This window comes from Pantherophis guttatus, chromosome 8 (genome assembly GCF_059756535.1).
Source record: "Pantherophis guttatus breed Tessera chromosome 8, ASM5975653v1, whole genome shotgun sequence".
Lineage (NCBI taxonomy): Eukaryota > Metazoa > Chordata > Lepidosauria > Squamata > Colubridae > Pantherophis > Pantherophis guttatus.
Genome location: NC_142070.1, coordinates 11,515,071 through 11,531,930, shown reverse-complemented (window position 1 = coordinate 11,531,930; position 16,860 = coordinate 11,515,071). Strand labels below are relative to the sequence as shown.

General features: G+C 45.7%; 1 protein-coding gene across 47 annotated transcripts in view; it reads left to right on the top strand.

Annotated features, from left to right (window-relative positions):
* Nucleotides 1-16,860, top strand: part of SEC31A (SEC31 homolog A, COPII component) — a 66,473-nt gene that overhangs the window by 30,003 nt on the left and 19,610 nt on the right. For 17 of the 47 annotated variants that reach the window (XM_034431177.3, XM_087875060.1, XM_087875053.1 and 14 more), the window contains 6 exons: nucleotides 2,390-2,516; nucleotides 4,292-4,437; nucleotides 4,974-5,147; nucleotides 6,382-6,555; nucleotides 11,412-11,532; nucleotides 15,848-16,150. In XM_034431177.3, the coding sequence (XP_034287068.2) occupies nucleotides 2,390-2,516; nucleotides 4,292-4,437; nucleotides 4,974-5,147; nucleotides 6,382-6,555; nucleotides 11,412-11,532; nucleotides 15,848-16,150 (1,045 nt within the window). Of the gene's footprint in view, nucleotides 1-2,389; nucleotides 2,517-4,291; nucleotides 4,438-4,973; nucleotides 5,148-6,381; nucleotides 6,556-10,510; nucleotides 10,601-11,411; nucleotides 11,533-15,847; nucleotides 16,151-16,860 lie in introns of all 47 variants that reach the window. The other 30 variants (XM_087875077.1, XM_087875075.1, XM_087875071.1 and 27 more) reach the window with 3 other exon arrangements.

Sequence of the window (16,860 nt, the reverse complement as noted above, 5' to 3'; positions counted from 1 at the left end):
CCCAGGGGGGGTGCAGGAGGCCAAGGGCTGCCTGTCACACCCCCTGGCCACGCCCACCCTGCTTGTCATTAGGGCAGAGAGCCAGTTGTTAAATTATTTGAATCCCACCACTGCTGATAACCCTTGGGTAATTCAGAGAATAGCTCAGCAGGTATGTATTTTCAAAAGGACACATTATTTTTATTTTGTGTTAATAGATTTTTACTCCATTTTACAGCCTTTCTTGCCACAGCCGTGAAGTGAATCACTGCAGTTGTTAAGTCCGTAACGCAGTTGTTAAGTGAATCTGGCTCCCCCATTGACTTCGCTTATAAGAAGGTCGCAAAAGGGGATCACGTGTCCCCCGGGACTCTGCAACGGTCATAAATATGAGTCAGTTGCCAAGCGTCTCAATTTTGATCACGTGACGATGGGGCTGCTACAACGGTCATAATTGTGGGAAATGGTCATCAGTCACTTTTTTCAGTGCCATTGTAACTTCAAACGGCCAGTAAACAAACCATTGTATGTTGAGAACTACCTATATGGCCGTGGTGGCGCAGTGATTAGAGTGCAATACTGCAGGCTACTTCTGCTGCCTGCCGGCTGCCTGCAATTCGGCAGTTCAAATCTCACCAGGCTCAAGGTTGACTCAGCCTTCCGTCCTTCTGAGGTGGGTAAAATTAGGACCCAGATTGTTGGGGGCAATAGGCTGACTCTATAAACCGCTTAGAGAGGGCTATAAAGCACTGTGAAGCGGTATATAAGTCTAAGTGCTGCCGCTATTGCTATACGTCAGCATAAGCCATGGAAAAATTCAAAGATCAGATTGGACTGAACACTTAATGTCCAGTGTGAGGGTGTTACAAGGAGAAGAGAAAAAGACATTTCTTTCAAATATGTATTCTGTGTAATAAGAGAGTCTGGCAGCTGAATCTTAAAGCATAGCAGAGAGATGGGCAGAAGATAAATCTACTTCCCAGACTCTGGATAAATGCCAAGATCTGACTCATTCGTGCTTCATGATAATCAATATTTAATGTCTCCATTCGGTCGAAGTTCTGTGAAAACAAGGCAGGGTTTTGGTATAGAAAGCCTGCCCCTTTTGTACTACTTAACTCAAAATATAGGTAGTCCTCAGCTTACAACAGTTCGGTTAGTGACCGTTCAAATTTAGAACAACTGAAAAAAGTGATTTACGACCGTTTTTCACACTTATGACCATTGCAGCATCCCCATGGTCACGTGATCAAAATTCAGATGCTTGTCAACTGCTTCATATTTATGACGGTTGCAGTGTCCCAGGGTCGTGCGATCACCTTTTGTGACCTCCTGACAAGCAAAGTCAATGGGGAAGCCACTTAACAACCGAGGAAGGGTCATAAAATGGAGCAAAACTCACTTAACTGTCTCACCAACAGAAATTTGGAGCTCCATTGCGGTTGTAAGTCGAGGACTGCTTCTACTGTGGCAACAGATGAAGCAAGTATCAACGTTGGTGCCAGAGTTAGTCATTCCTCATGTAGACCTGTCAAGATCAGGAGGACTTGAGTTAGCCATGATTGTGATTGTCATGATTTCAGTGGATCTCTTCTAAGTATGACCAACCCTGGAACCGATTCATGCATAACATGAGCGTAATGAAATCTGACGCGAACCAAGTTCTACAGAAGCTTTCCATATGTACTGGGACTGGGTTGCCTGCATTGGAAGCTAGGGATGGCCAAATTCTGTGGGGTGCGGTCCTCACCTATCTAGAGACAACCTTACTAAGACCCCATCTAGTATACTGCATCCAGTTTTGGTCACCATACTATAAAAAAGATGTTGAGACTCTAGAAAGAGTGCAGAGAAGAGCAACCAGGATGATGAGGGGACTGGAGACTAAAACCTATGAAGAACAGTTGCAAGAACTAAGCATGGCTAGTCTAGTGAAGTGAAGGACCAGGGGAGACATGATAGCAGTGTTATTTGAGGGGCTGCCACAGAGAGGAGGGGGGGGTCAACCTATTTTCCAAGGCACCCGAAGGCCAGACAAGGAATAATGGATGGCAACCGATCAAGGAGAGATTCAACCTGGAAATAAGGATAAATTTTCTCACTGAGAGAGAACAATCAACCAATGGATCAGAAGTTGCCTTCAGAAGTTGTGGAAGCTTCATCCCTAGAACCTTTCAAGAAGAGACTGGACTGCCATCTGTCAGAAATGGTGTAGGGTCTCCTGCTTGGGCGGGGGTGGGCAGTTGGACTAGATGACCTATAAGGTCCCTTCCAACTCTGTTATTCTGACAGCCGATTGGGGAAGGGTCTTTTATGCGTTCTCATTACTCAGTAAAACTGCACAACATTGGAGAAAGGGCATTTTGAAGGTACTATTGACATGTGTGTGTGTGTGTGTGTCCCATTCCAGCTCATCACTGCTGTTGTAACCAAGAACTGGAAGGAGATTGTCCAGTCGTGCGATTTGCAAAACTGGAAAGAGGCCTTGGCAGCTGTGTTGACTTACGCTAGGCCGGATGAATTTGCAGTTCTTTGTGGTAAGCCTGATGGGCATTAACAATTCTAAATATTCCCCCCTCCCCACCCCTATATCAGTGGTGAAATGTAAAATTTGTTATTACCAGTTCTGTGGGCGTGGCTTGGTGGGGGAGTAATGTGACTGGGTGGGCATAGCCAACGTTTTTTTGTTTTGTTTTTTACTTTTAAAACCAATTTTGCTACAATTGTAAAAAAAATCCTTTTAACCTCTGACAATCCCAGTTGAGTTGTCTGATTGGCAGAGGCTTTTTTTTCTTTTAAAAACATGTTTTCTACAACCTCTTCAGCTGAAGAGGTTGTAAAAAAATGCTTTTAAAAGCCTCTGACGATCAGGCAACTCAGCTGGGATCGTCAGAGGCTTTTAAAAGCATTTTTTCTACAACCTCTTCCGCCAAAAGGATTATTAAAAAAATGCTTTTAAAAGACTCTGACGATCCCAGCTGAGCCGCGGGATCATCAGGGGCTTTTTTTTTTTTTTTTTTTACTTTTAAAAGCATTTTTTCAGCCGAAGAGGTTGTAGAAAAAATGCTTTTAAAAATTAAAAAAAAGCCTCTGATGATTGTGCCGCTCATCTGGGCATGGGGGGGCAGGGATGTTTGCTACTGGTTCTCCGATACACACACATACACACACACACACACACACACACACACACACACACACACACACACACACACATATGTGCATGCATACATACTTATAAGTAATGTTCTCAATCCAGGGAAATAAAACCTGGCACATCTCCTTTACTAAATTATTTATTTTACTTGGGCACTCGGATTTCATGCCTGAAGGTAAAAATAGTGCTTCCCCTTTTCATGGGCCTCCTATTCTAAAACCCTCCGGGTTACTAATGGCCTTTAATTTGTCTCTGACAAGGGGCATGATCATGATTAATATCAGATAATTAATATTTGAAAGCATGGGGTGGGATATCCAGACACTGAGAGGAAATGATAGCATTATTAAGCTGTTAAAAAATTGTAGATCAGAATGCAGAGCCGGTGCCCTCCCGCCGTAAAAGCTGTTCTTTTCTAGCGACTCGATGAGAAATCACTCTGGATCTTGAACAGGTTTACTTTGGGATCAGTACCCAATAGCACAACTTTAACTGAATTTAACTGAAAAAGTAATAGCCTTCCATCTTTCCGAGGTGGGTAAAATGAGCCAGATTGTTGGGGGCATTGCGCTGACTCTGTAAACCACCTAGAGAGGGCTGTAAAGCATTGTAAAGCGCTATATAAGTCTAAGTGCTATTGCTATTGCTACTAACAACTGTCTTAGCAACAGAATTTTTGGGCTCAATTGTGGTCGTAAGTTGAGGGCCTAGAGGGTACACTAAAATTATAAATTTAGTGGTCCCTGAGGTCCTAAAGTTTGGTGACCCTTGGTTTAGAGGATATTTGTTGAGAGAAAACCTCATTCCCCCCCCCCCCCCGTGGTCTTCATGCTCCTTTTTTCCCTGCCCCCATTTTAATCTTTTAATGATAATTTTTTAGCATAACTTTATTGTTATTACTGTTTTATCTTTTTAATATTTGTAAGCTGCTCAGTCACCTCCGGATGAGATGGGAAGCACATAAATCTAATACATGCATACATACATACATACATACATACATACATACATACATACATACATCACCAGCAAATGAAGACAGGGAAATGGGGGAGAAGGTGTACCTGAAGTCTCCAGCGCTTTCTGATAATCAGAATAAAATCGTTCTGCGGCCACATTGGTTCCCATGTATATTTTGTTCATCTTCCTAACCAGATTTGTTGGGCTCAAGACTCGAAAACGAAGGGGATAGCGTTTTGCAAACGCAGGCTTGCCTGTGCTACATTTGTGCCGGAAATGTGGAGAAGTTAGTTTCCTGTTGGACTAAAGCCCAGGAAGGAAACAATCCATTGTCTCTTCAGGTTAGGCCCTTTTATTTTCGATTCCTTTTGGGTCTCGGTCGTTGGGAGATATACAGTATAATCCAGAGTTCCCCAACCTTTCTGGTTTGGCAGCCCGGGGGCGGGGGGGAGAAGGGCAGGTGCCTTTACACGCACGAGCATGTGTGCGAACAGGGCCGCGATCGCCCACGCAACACAAATGGAGCCGTGAGCGCCTGCACATGACACTCATGGTGATGCTAGTGCCCACACAATGGTCGCAGTGACACTAGCGTGAGAGGGCTGCGCGTGCTGGCCAGCCACTCACGCAGCCCAGTGGCCAAGAGGCCATGAACCGGTAGTGGCCCACGGCCCACAGCTTGGGGACCCCAAATATAGGGTCTCCTGCTTGAGCAAGGGGTTGGACTAGAAGACCTCCAAGGTCCCTTCCAGCTCTATTCTGATTGAAGTCAATTCTAGTTTAAGAGTCAATCAATCGGTCTGATTCAAGCTTGGTCTCCTTTGTTTTGTTTTTTTTGTGTGTGTTTTTTTTTTCTCCTTCCATTTCACGCTCCTAGGATCTCATTGAAAAAGTGGTCATTCTGCGTAAAGCTGTCCAACAGACCCAGGTGATGGATGCCAACGCTGTCGGGGCCCTTCTGGCTGAAAAGATGAGCCAGTATGCCAACCTTTTGGCTTCTCAAGGCAGCATCGCTGCAGCGTTAGCTTTTCTTCCGGCTAATACCAACCAGGTAAACCGACTTCACTGTACCTATCTGTATTTTCTTCTTCTGCCTTTTACAGGTAGTCCTCAACTTACGGCCACAGTTGAGCCCAAAATTTCTGTTGCTAGGTGAGAATTTTGCTAAGTGAATTTTGCCCCCATTTTACGACCTTCTTTGCTACCGCTGCAGTTAAATTGGTAACCTGGTTGTTAAGTGAATCTGGCTTCAACATTGGCTTTGTTTATCCGAAGGTCGCAAAAGGGGATCACATGACCCCAGGACACTGCAGCCGTCATAAATATGAGTCAGTTGCCTAGCGTAGAATTTTGAACACCTGACTTAGGGGATGGTGCAATAAGTGTGAAAAAAGATAGTAAGTCTCACTTTTCAGTACTGTTTTACCTTCGAACAGTGACCAAATGAACTGTCGTAAACCAAGCACTACCTGTACTAGATTAGCCCACACGATTTTTTATTTTTTTTTAAATATACATCCATATTATATGTGAAAAGTGTTGATTCTGAGCATCATTCATATTAATCCAAATTACAATAACAATATTAGGGGTGAAATCTACTTACTTTCCCTACCGGTTTGGAAATGCACGCACGTCACGTGTGCGTTACATGCGCACGCCGACCCTCTGCGTATGCGCAAACCCTTCTGTGCATGCGCAGAGGATAAAAAACAGGTTACTTCCTGAAGTAACAACAGCTGAGCGCGTGGGCGGAGCCTTGAGCTGCCATCGCTACCGGTTCTCCGAACACCGGCCGTCATCGCTACCAGTTTGGCTGAACTGGCAGCATTTCACCCCTGAATATTAGTAATCTTTATCACATTTATCAAACTTAGGTGATCGTCATAATATTATTTAAACAGCAAAAAAAAAAAAAAGCCTAACTTCTATAAACCGCGAGTCTTTCTATCGATTATTTTTGTTTATTCTATTAAAATATACGTTCTAATATTTCCCTTATCTAATTTTATTTCTGCCTCTTATCAGTTTACAACAAGCTCCCTTAATGTTTAAAAGGCAGTTCTTTCTATCCATCCTCTCTTCTCCTCTTTAGCGTTTCAGGTTTTATCCACATTATTTTAGCCCAAACGACTGAAGGTAGCCTGAGAGAAGAGAGGTTCAGTCAGCCATCACCAAACTGGTTACTACGAGTCCATTGTCTTTTGTGATAACATTAACTACACAACCTCTTGATAGATCTGTTCCTGTGAATGTGTTTAACCGGGTGTTTTGCCCTTTGCCAGCCCAACATCGTGGTGCTACGGGACAGAATCTGTAAAGCGCAGGGGGAGCTTCCCAGGGGCCCAGAGGCACCCCCAGCACCTTACGAGAGGCAACCAGCAGCCAAAGGGAGAAGTGGCCCCACTGCTGGCCAGATGCAGATGCCACAAAACCCAACTCCGCAGTATTACCAGCAGGTAAAACGCACTTTCAGCTACCGCCCTTACGTTGCTTGGTTGCAGCATTTTAGTATTTCTGCATGATGTTCTGCTCAAAATTACCCAAAAGTTTTGCCTTGAAAACTCTTAAATAAGAGCTTGTTATCCTACTTTCAGTTCGGGAGGATGTTCCTTGTCCTCTCGTTCCAGAGATATTTTTGGAATTCTTGCCTAGGAAGCTGCTGGAGGTTTCATGCAGTAGCTAGTTAAGGTTTTACTCATTTGAAAGGCTCTTTGGAATACTGATGTATTTTGCCCCCAGCTAATGTCTGGAAGAGCTCTCCCTTCTCCGTTTCTTGCTTTAATTGCCCCTCTGGATCTTCAGTTTTAATAAAGCTTAGTCAGTCGTCATTTACTAGTAGATACCGTGCCCCCAAAATGTTATAGTAGTGATGGCTAACCTTTTTCTCCTCGTGTGCACGCTCCCCCCGCTGTGCATGTGCATGCGACCCCCCCCATGCTGCTCCCACACACGCGCACACAATCCCCCCGCTCCTCGTTTTTGGCCTAGCAGGCCTCCCTGCAGCCTCCTGGGCCCACAAACGGGCCATGGGGGGCCCGCACCCTCCCACACCCCATTTTGGGCCTAGCAGGCCTCCCTGCAGCCTCCTGGGCCCACAAACGGGCCATGGGGGGCCCGCACCCTCCCACACTCCATTTTGGGCCTAGCAGGCCTCCCTGCAGCCTCCTGGGCCCACAAACGGGCCATGGGGGGCCCGCACCCTCCCACACCCCATTTTGGGCCTAGCAGGCCTCCCTGCAGCCTCCTGGGCCCAGAAACGGGCCGCGTTCCGCCCTCCGCGCATACACGCGACCCTCCCTGCGCCTCCCAAAAATCAGCTGACCGGCGGGAGGCACACGCATGCATGGTTGAGCTGAGTTGGGCGACGGCTCACGTGGCCGCAGAGAGGGCTCTGCGTGCCAGCTGTGGCACGTGTGCCATAGGTTCACCATCCCATTGTTACAGCATGTCACTTGGCTCAGCCTTTTCTTCTGGAGACTTTCTAGATCAGAGGCCTCCAACCTTAGCAACTTTAAGACTTGTGGAATTGTCCCAAAGGTGCTTTTTTTTTTTCTTTTTCAAGAGGCAACTGCACTTTCTGGTTTTTCTTTGAAGACGTTTCGCTTCTCATCCAAGAAGCTTCTTCAGCTCTGACTGGATGGTGGGGGACGGAAGGATTTATACTCCTTGCAGGCAGCTGGTCATTTGCATTCTTTTAGTGAGTCGTTAAGGCCACCTGGAGGTTTATCTGTGTCATCAGGGTCATCTGAGTGTTGTAAATGGGGGTGGAGCCTTCTTGGAACTGTTGAAAGAACTGTGTTGTAGACTAGATCATCTGTCAGCTATCTCCAGTCTACAACAGTCCTTTCAACAATTCCAAGAAGGCTCCACACCCTTTGATGACCCTGAACCTCCAGGTGGCCTCAATGTTTCTCTAAAAAGCAAATGACCAACTGTCTGCAAGGAGTATAAATCCTTCCATTCCCCACCATCTAATCAGAGCAGAAGAAGCTTCTTGGGTGAGAAGCGAAATGTCTTCAAAGAAAAAAACCAGGAAGTCCAGTTGCCTCCTGAAAAAGCACTTTTGGGACAACCATGACCTGGATGACTCAGAATCTCTATAGACTTGTGGACTTCAACTTCCAGAATTCCTCAGCCAGCCATGGCTGGCTGAGGAATTCTGGGACCTGAAGTCCATAAGTCTTAGAGTTGTGAAGGTTGGATACCCTTGTTCTGGATGGAATGCAGTTCCTATTATCCCCTTACAACAGTGTAAAGTCAGCGAATGTTATATGTAAATCGGGTTCCCCACCCCCATCCACCAGTCCACAGCCTGGTACCAGGCCACGGCCTGTTGGGAACTGGTCTGTGCAAGCAGTGGGCAAATGAGCAAGCAGATGAAGTTGCATTGTGCAAGTGGCACATGCGTGTGTGTGAAACAATCCCCTCTTCCCCCACTCCCCCGCCACCGCTCTACAGAACCTGAAAGGTTTGGGACCATTGCTGTAAATAATCTCTCTGCAAGAAATTCTGGGTGGCTCAAAATATATCATTTTGCTGAGGACTGGTTTGGATGGCAAAATAAATGTCCATAAAGGTAAGGTGGGCAATCTTTGATGTCCAGAGACCCCTCTTAATGTTTTCTATGAGGTGGAACCTGGAATGGGCGTTGCAGTGATGGAGAATGTGGAGGCTGTGTCACCCAGATAAACAGGTCAGTTTTTGGGTGGGGTGGGACATGGGATTAGATTTTATTCTTCTTTAACTGCGCAAAGCCTCATCTCGAGTTTATTGTACTGTTCTTGTGCTTTCCACCACAAGATGGAACCAATGCCTGCCTTCAGCAGTTGTGGGTGCTCCATCACTGGAGGCTTTTAAGAAGAGACTGAACAGATATTTGTCTGAAATGGCATAAGGCAGTGATGCCTTTTTGCCGTCGCGTGCCAAAAGCAGGGGGGGAGCAGGGGGGGTTATGCGTGCACGTGCCCACACCCATAATTCAATGTGCCCCACCACCCCAATGCATGCGTGTGAGACCCCCCCGCACTCCCCCCCCACTTTTGGCACACGATAGCATGGTGGACCCGATAGGCCCGTTTTTCGCCCTCCTTAGGCTCCAGAGCCTTTCTAGGAGCCTGGGGAGGGCGAAAACGGCCTTCCCCACCCGCCCAGAGGCCCTTCCGAGGCTGGAAACGGCCCATTTGCTGACTTCTGGTAGGCGCAGAAGGCCCGTTTTTCACTCTCCCCAGGTCCAGAGCCTTTGTAGGAGCCTGGGAAGGGCAAAAATGGCTCCCCCCCCCAAGAGGCCCTCCGTTTCCCGACTTTCGATCCCACCGTAGCTGAGCTAGGGCAACACTCAACGTGCCCACCGATATGGCTCCGTGTGCCAGCTGTGGCATGCGTGCTATAGGTTCGCCATCATGGGCATAGGGTCTCCTGCCCGAGCAGGGGGTTGGGCTAGATGACTTCCAAGGCCCCTTCCAATCTGTTATTCTGTGCTCTATGGTGGGAAAGCCTAACACCAATTTTAATCAAGTTCAATGCTGGATTTTGACACTCTGGCTTCTGCACTCTGCCAGTTGTCCCATTATGTCTGTTTTTACATCGCTAGTCTGCGTATGAAACATCGCAGCACTGTAGGAAATATTATCTGACAGAAGAGGGGAAATGTGCTTTGTTCCTGAAAATTGATGGGTTTGAGTTTTTCGTCCTGGAGAACAAACATAACATAACCACTTGGTCGTCAATTACACACCCGTATGTTTCCTTTTCTGCCTGTTTTAATTGTCTAACCCCATTTAGCAACTTGATCAAACATATATAGCTTTTTCAGTTTGTCCCATGTCTTAAGACTAAATTCCCAGCCCAGCAACTGTAGTGGACATAAAAGAGTCCACTGTCTTGCATGAACCTTTGCTGTACCTTTTCTTATATATGTCACAATACTGTGTGTTAGGCCCTGCACAAAAGTCTCAAAACAGAAGGTCCTTTCCAAAGAATACCTGTTTCATCTTTTTTTTTTTTTTTTTTTTTTTTGGACATTCCTATCTACTAATTCTCTTTGTGTGTTATTCAGCATGACAATTTTAGCTTTGCTGCTTACCTTTTGTCAGTGGAGAAAAATGCACACGCTGCAAAGAGTATAAACTTCTAGTACTTGTAGCATGAATATTTACTCTTAAGAGTTGGCAGTTCTGGTAAAATATTAGCTGCTTGCTGGTATATTTAGTCTCTCCATTTGTTTCCCTGTTGCTGCTTGTTTCCTTGCATGGATGAGAAGGAGTCTTCTACCAATTACTCTAAATGACTGGAAAGTTTCTTAGTGCATTCCTGAGCAGTCTGGCTGTCTGAAACGTTTTGGCTTTTCACTTCCTTTTATTTTATTTTTATTTTTTTATTTTTCCATGATTGGTATCTCTCTGTTCAATTCAGGTTAGAATTGCCCCTACTGTTACTACCTGGAGTAACAAAAACCCCACTGCCCTTCCCAGCCTTCCTGCAGCCACTCCCTCTGAGACACAGGTATAACATTCATTATTCCTCTTCGAGCAGAATCTGCTCTCCTCCCTGTAGACCTCAATGCCATGTTCCTTGGCACTCTTTTCCTTTTAAAAAAAAAAAAAAACCGCACTATTAATAATTCCCAATGCGTCTTTGGCCATCTGGGAAGCGGTTTTCAGACTTTCAACTTATCCTAAGGGTTTCTCCATTGTTTTGTCTCCCAAATATTGCTCTGTTTTTTAAGATAACTTGCTGATCAATGGATTTGGAGCTCAACTAAACCACCACCACCCCGGGGTTTTTTTAATTTGTGTCCCAGAAAATCCCAAATTGTTTCATCATCCTTTCCCAATTCCCTCAGATTGCTTGAAATGGGTTCCCCGTTTATAAAATGGTTCCCTGTTTGTAAAAAAAAAAAAAAAAAAGTCTTGAAACAGATCCATTTCCCCCTCCGTGGCCAACCTAGTAATCAATTCAAAATGCATTCGGTAATGTTGCTGTTGGAGACTAAGCTTCTTGGCAAATCACATTTGAATGCTTTAGATCAGGGGTCTGCAACCTTGGCAACTTTATGACTTGTGGACTTCAACTCCAATGCATGCGCTGGTTGAGGAATTCTGGGAGCTGAAGTCCACAAGTCGTAAAGTTGCCAAGGTTGCAGATCCCTTGCTTGAGATTCAAAATCCCTGTCGTAACGCAATAGTACAAAGGAACAACAATGTGTGAGCTGAGATGAGAATGTTTCACTTTCACGACAGCATCTTCTGCGATGCTACCCCTCAAGACATAAACTTCTCTTGTTTCTCGCTCCCCTCTCCCATTTCTTCTTCAGAGAGACAACCCACCACCACCTCCAGGGTTTATTATGCAAAAGGACATGAACCCCCACATGCCACCGCATCAGACTGCCCATTCTGATTACAATATGTACACAAGGCAACCGTGCCCACAACGTAAGTAGCAGCCGTCTTCTCTGGGCCTCACATGCTGGATTCCTTAAAAATGACTCGGCAAATGTGGGATAATCTATTGCTTTCGTTTTCCTCGAATCTTAACTCCTCTATCTTCCTTGAATCTTAACTTCTCTCTCTAAAGATAATGTTATCTGGCGCCAACCTCCAATGTAATCAAACATAACTGTATAGTAGTGGCCAAAATTGTGGAAACCTTTTGGGAAACATATATTTTCTAAAACTAACTAATAATACCACTTTTGTTGTAGTAGTGCCATAAAATCATATATCAACGGAAAGATAATTTAATCCAGAATGTAATGCAATAACTTTTATGAAGGATTTGCTATTAGAATGGCAGTTACAGTATAAAGAAGAAAAGTGAAACACGTAGAAAAAACGAGATATACAAAAATTATCACCATAGAAAAAACAGGTTATACAAAATTTATCACCATGTCAGTTAATAGTTGAGTAACCTTAAGCATGAATTATGGCCTTACAACGTCTTCCCATGAAGTGAACAAAGTCTTTTAGTTCTGCAGCTGTTATCATGTGAAACCAAGATTGAAGGATTGCTTCTATTAACTGGGTTTTATTGCTGGGTTGCTTCTGACTAACAAGTTTCTTTAGTCGACTCCAAAGATTTTCAATTGGGTTAAGGTCTGGGCTGTTCTCAGGCCATTCCAGCAGTAGAATATGATTATCTTGAAACTCCAAAAAAAAAAGTGATGTTATTAGCCATCAAACCTCAAAAATACACTTCTCTCAAAAGGTTTCCACAAACCTTTGGCCACTACTGTAGTATAATGTGTAAGAAAGCTAACCATTTTTCTTCTCCAAGAAAATTGAGGAATGGGTAGATGATGGGTCTTGATTTATTATAAAAAGAGAGCTCTCCCATGTTTGTCTTTTCTTTTGATTTCTATGTTACTATTGGTATTCCTTAAAAGTGTTCTCTCTGGAACTGAGAAATGAATAAGGATAAATGGTCACAGCTTCTGTTATAATGCATTGCCCCTTTTAGCAGAGGTGAGTTCTACTTACCTTTACTACCAGTTTGCAACGGGACCGTGCGCATGCATGCGCAGAAGCTTCCTGACGACATCCAGGTCGGTGGGCGGAGCCTCCCGCCGGTTTTACTACCGATTCGCAAGAACCAGTCGAAACCAGGGGCAACCCACCACTACCTTTTAAGGATAAAACGATTTTGGTTTTTGGGCTCCGCTTAGACCAGGGGTGTCAAACTCAAGGCCTACGGGCTGGATGCAGCCTGCCTGGGTGCTTAGATCTGGCCTGCGGGCCCACTTACCAAACAGTAAAGGACCGGTCCGCAGTGCCTCTGCCAGTGAAAACGGAGCTCGGTGCGCTATCCCCCGAGCTCCATTTTCACTGGAAGAGGGTTGCAGGAAGCCGTCGCGGCCAAAAACGGAGTCTTGATAAGTGACGTCAAGCTGGCCACGTCCCCCCCAGCCCCCCAAAGGTCAAACACAACTCTGATGTAGCCCTCAATGAAATTGAGTTTGACCCTAGCTTAGACAGTCAAAGAGACCTGAATATCCTGCTGTGGCCTTCCCTGTCAATAGAGTAATTTAGCCTTTTTCAACCGTGGCAATTTTAAGATGTGTGGACTTCAATTCCCAGAATTCCCTAGCCAGCAATACCACCCAAGGGGCACCAGGAGCTGTCTAGGCAGCTGCGTTCTATACCAGCTTCTGAACTCTCTTCAAGGGTAGCCCCATGTAAAGTGCAGATGGCTGCCTTGCCCCGGTGGGCCCATCCTTTGTGGTCTCTGACTGAGCGGGAATTCAGCCCAGATCTCTCCTGTTTTGGATATATTGTACCAGTGGTGAAATGTAAAATTTGTTGCTACTGGTTTTCTTGAGTGTGGCTTGGGGGGTAATGTGACTGGGTGGGTGTGGCCAACTTTTTTTTTTTTTTTAACTTTTTTAAAGCATTTTTTTACAACCTATTCCGGCGAATAGGTTGTTAAAAAATGCTTTTAGAAGGTTAAAAAAAAGGCTCTGACGATCACAGCTGTGGCGCGCGATCGTCAGAGCCTTTTTTTTTACCTTTTAAAAGCAGGAAGTAATGACACTCAGGTAGGTGGGCGCAGCCTCGCGCCGCCATTGCTACCGGTTCTCCGAACCACCTGCCACAATCGCTACCGGATCGCCTGATCTGATCCGAACCGGGAGCATTTCGCCCCTGTATTGTACTATGTTATTTGCAGCTCTAGTTGATCAATTTCCCCCAGGACATCTTAGAGGCATTTTTTTAAAAAATGAAAATCTCACCAGGCTCAAGATTGACTCAGCCTTCCATCCTTTCTAAGGTAGGTAAAATGAGGACCCGGATTGTGGGGGCAATAAGCTGACTTTGTATAAAATATACAAAAGTATGAAGGCTATTGCTTAACGCATTGTAAGCCGCCCTGAGTCTCCGGAGAAGGGCGGCATATAAATCAAATTTATATATATAGATTTTGCAGTCAGAAAGCTGCAGTTTTGTGATAATTCATATGATTTTCTCTCCCAGTCCTCTCTTCCCCCCCCCCCCCCAACCTAATCAATAACTAGTGTAACAATTCTTCACAGCCTAGCAATTTCTATTCTGGGCAAACTATTTTGTGCTTTTAGACTGACTGATTGTATGTCCAAGTTTAATTATCGCATTTCAAAGGGAGTGGGGGGAAACTGCACTTGGATGATTAATATCTTCTTCTTCTAAACCGATATAAACCTGTAAAGTAAGTTCTGCCTTGTTCATATGTGGATGTTTTAATTCTGTCTAAAATTTCCTTCTGGTGGTTTTTTTCACTGTTAAAAAATAGAAACCTGCCAGAGGTCTGTACAGGTAGCCCTCGACTTACGACCACAATGGACCCCAAAATTTCTGTTGCTAAGCAAGGCAGTTGCTAAGTGAGTTGGGCTTCATTTTATAACCTTTTTGCCGCAGTTGTTAAGCGAATCACTGTTGTCGTTAACAGGATCATACAGTTGTTAAGTGAATCTGGCCTCCCCACGTCGATCTGGCTTGTCGGAAGACAGCTGGGAAGGTTACAAATAGTGATCACCTAATCCCGGGACAGTGCAACTGTCATAAGTACATGCCAGTTGCCAAGTGCCTGGATTTTGATCATGTGACCATGGGATACTGTAGTAAGTGTGAAAGTCACTTACTCCTTATAAGTCACTTTTTTCAGTGCCGTTGTAACTTCAAATGGTCACTAGACGAATGGATGTAAATCGAAGATTACCTGTCATCTGAAAGAATTGCAGATACAGATAGTCCTCGACTTACAACGGTTCATTTAGTGACTGTTTGAAGTTACAATGGCACTTGAAAAAAGTGATTTATAACCGTTTTTTGCACTTATAGCCATTGCAGCATCCCGGGGTCACTTGATCCCCTTTTGTGTTCTTCTGACAAGCAAAGGCAACGGGGAAGCCAGATTCACTTAACAGCCATGTTACTAATTTAAGTACGGCAGTGATTCGCTTAACAAGGGTGAATGCAGCCTGGATGCGCTGGCGAGAACTCACCAGTGTGCTATGTGACAGACGAATGCCAACCTGTCTTAAATCTAAGATTTACAAGACAACCATCCGCCCTGTTACACTGTATGGCACTGAATGCTGGGCAGCAACAGCAGGGACCGAAAGCTCTCTCCATGCCATGCCATGGAAATGCGAATGCTCCGTTGGATATCGGACATCTTCCTTCTCAACCACATCACAAATGACACCATTTGACAGCATTTTGGTGTGGCACCAATTATAGAGAAGATGAGAGAAGGCCGACTCCGCTGGTATGGACATGTCCAGAAAGCAGCAACTTCCACCGTGGCCAAGACTGCCTACCAACTAGAAGTCAACAGCCGGCGACCTCGCGGGCGTCCAAAAACAGAGATGGCAAGACACCATCAACAAAGATACGCAGGCCGCAGGGCTGCGCCCTGGATAGGCAGCTGACCGCGTAAAGTGACATTCAAGGATCCGAAAAGCGGACCCTGCACCTGCGGGAATACGCTAGGAAAAAGAAGAAATGATTCTCTTTAACAAACGTGGGAAGAAAAGTCGTAAAAGGGGGCAAAATGCACTCAACAAATTTCTCCCTTAACATAAATTTGGGGCTCAATTGTGGTCGTAAATTGAGGACTACCTGTACTTATAAGTCATTTTTTCCAGTGCCGTTGTGACTTCAAATGGTGACTAGGCAAAAGGGTGTGAGCTGAAGGTTACCTATCATCTTAAAGAATTAGTAATTAGCGAGTTTTTCTTACTAACGTTGTTCTTTTTCTTCTCCAATGTAGCTTGTCAGCCAACCCAACCGTTTTCTTTTCGACCGTATCAGCCGCAGCAACCTCCTCTTGCCCCTCCTACTTCGACCTCCTACGCTACCTCTAACCCCCCTTATATGCCCTCTAACCCTGCCGGTGCCATGCCTCCCCCCTTATATTCCTCCCAACCCCAGGCCTCTCCAACCAGCTTGAATCCGAGTTCTTCTCTTCCTCCTCCTCCTCCTCCCCCTACTTCCGGTGCCTCCTTCCAGCATGGCCGGCCAGGAGCTCCACCATCTTCTCTGCCGTCGTACACGTTGCCTCCTGGACCAACAGGTACAGAGACCGCGAACAGTGAGTTGGCTGTTTCCCAAAGAACAGGTCTGCGCTTAAAAGGGCTGCGGGGGTATTTGCATGGCATATTGAGACAGGGTGCCTTTTACATTTCTTCTCATTAACGTTGCATGTCTGTGTGTGGTGATCTTGTCTTGTGGTTTGACACGGCATCCGGGGGCGCATTTTGACAATTGCAGAGGGCTGGCCCTCTTTGCACGCCGCCTAGCATCCCACGCTTCCTCGTATCCTTTTTCAGAGCAATTAAGACAATAGATTTGTGGCTCCTCTTAAGCTAGGGTGCAGTTGGCATTCCTCCCTTTTTTTTTTATGGCAGGGGTGCCAAACTGGATTTCTTCAAGGGCCAGATCAGCATTGTAGGTCTCCTCCACAGGTGGGGGGGTGGGGGTGGGAGGAGAGGAAGCGAGATGGGATGGATGCCTCCTGCAGCACCCTGCCAAAATGGGGCATGGGGGGGCGCACATGGGGGCCCGTGCCTCCTTTTCAGCCTCCCTGGCCTCCAGCGAACTCTCCCGGCCAAAAATGACCTGTTTTCAGCCAGCAGAGTGCTCCTGGAGGCTGGGGAGGCAGAAAATGGGCCTCCCAAAGCCTCCACGTGGCCCGTTTCTGGCTGGCGGAGTGCTGCAGGAGGCCAATGGGCCATGTGGGGGCCGCATGCGTCTTCCCGTGGCCCATTTTGGCCAGGAGAGGCA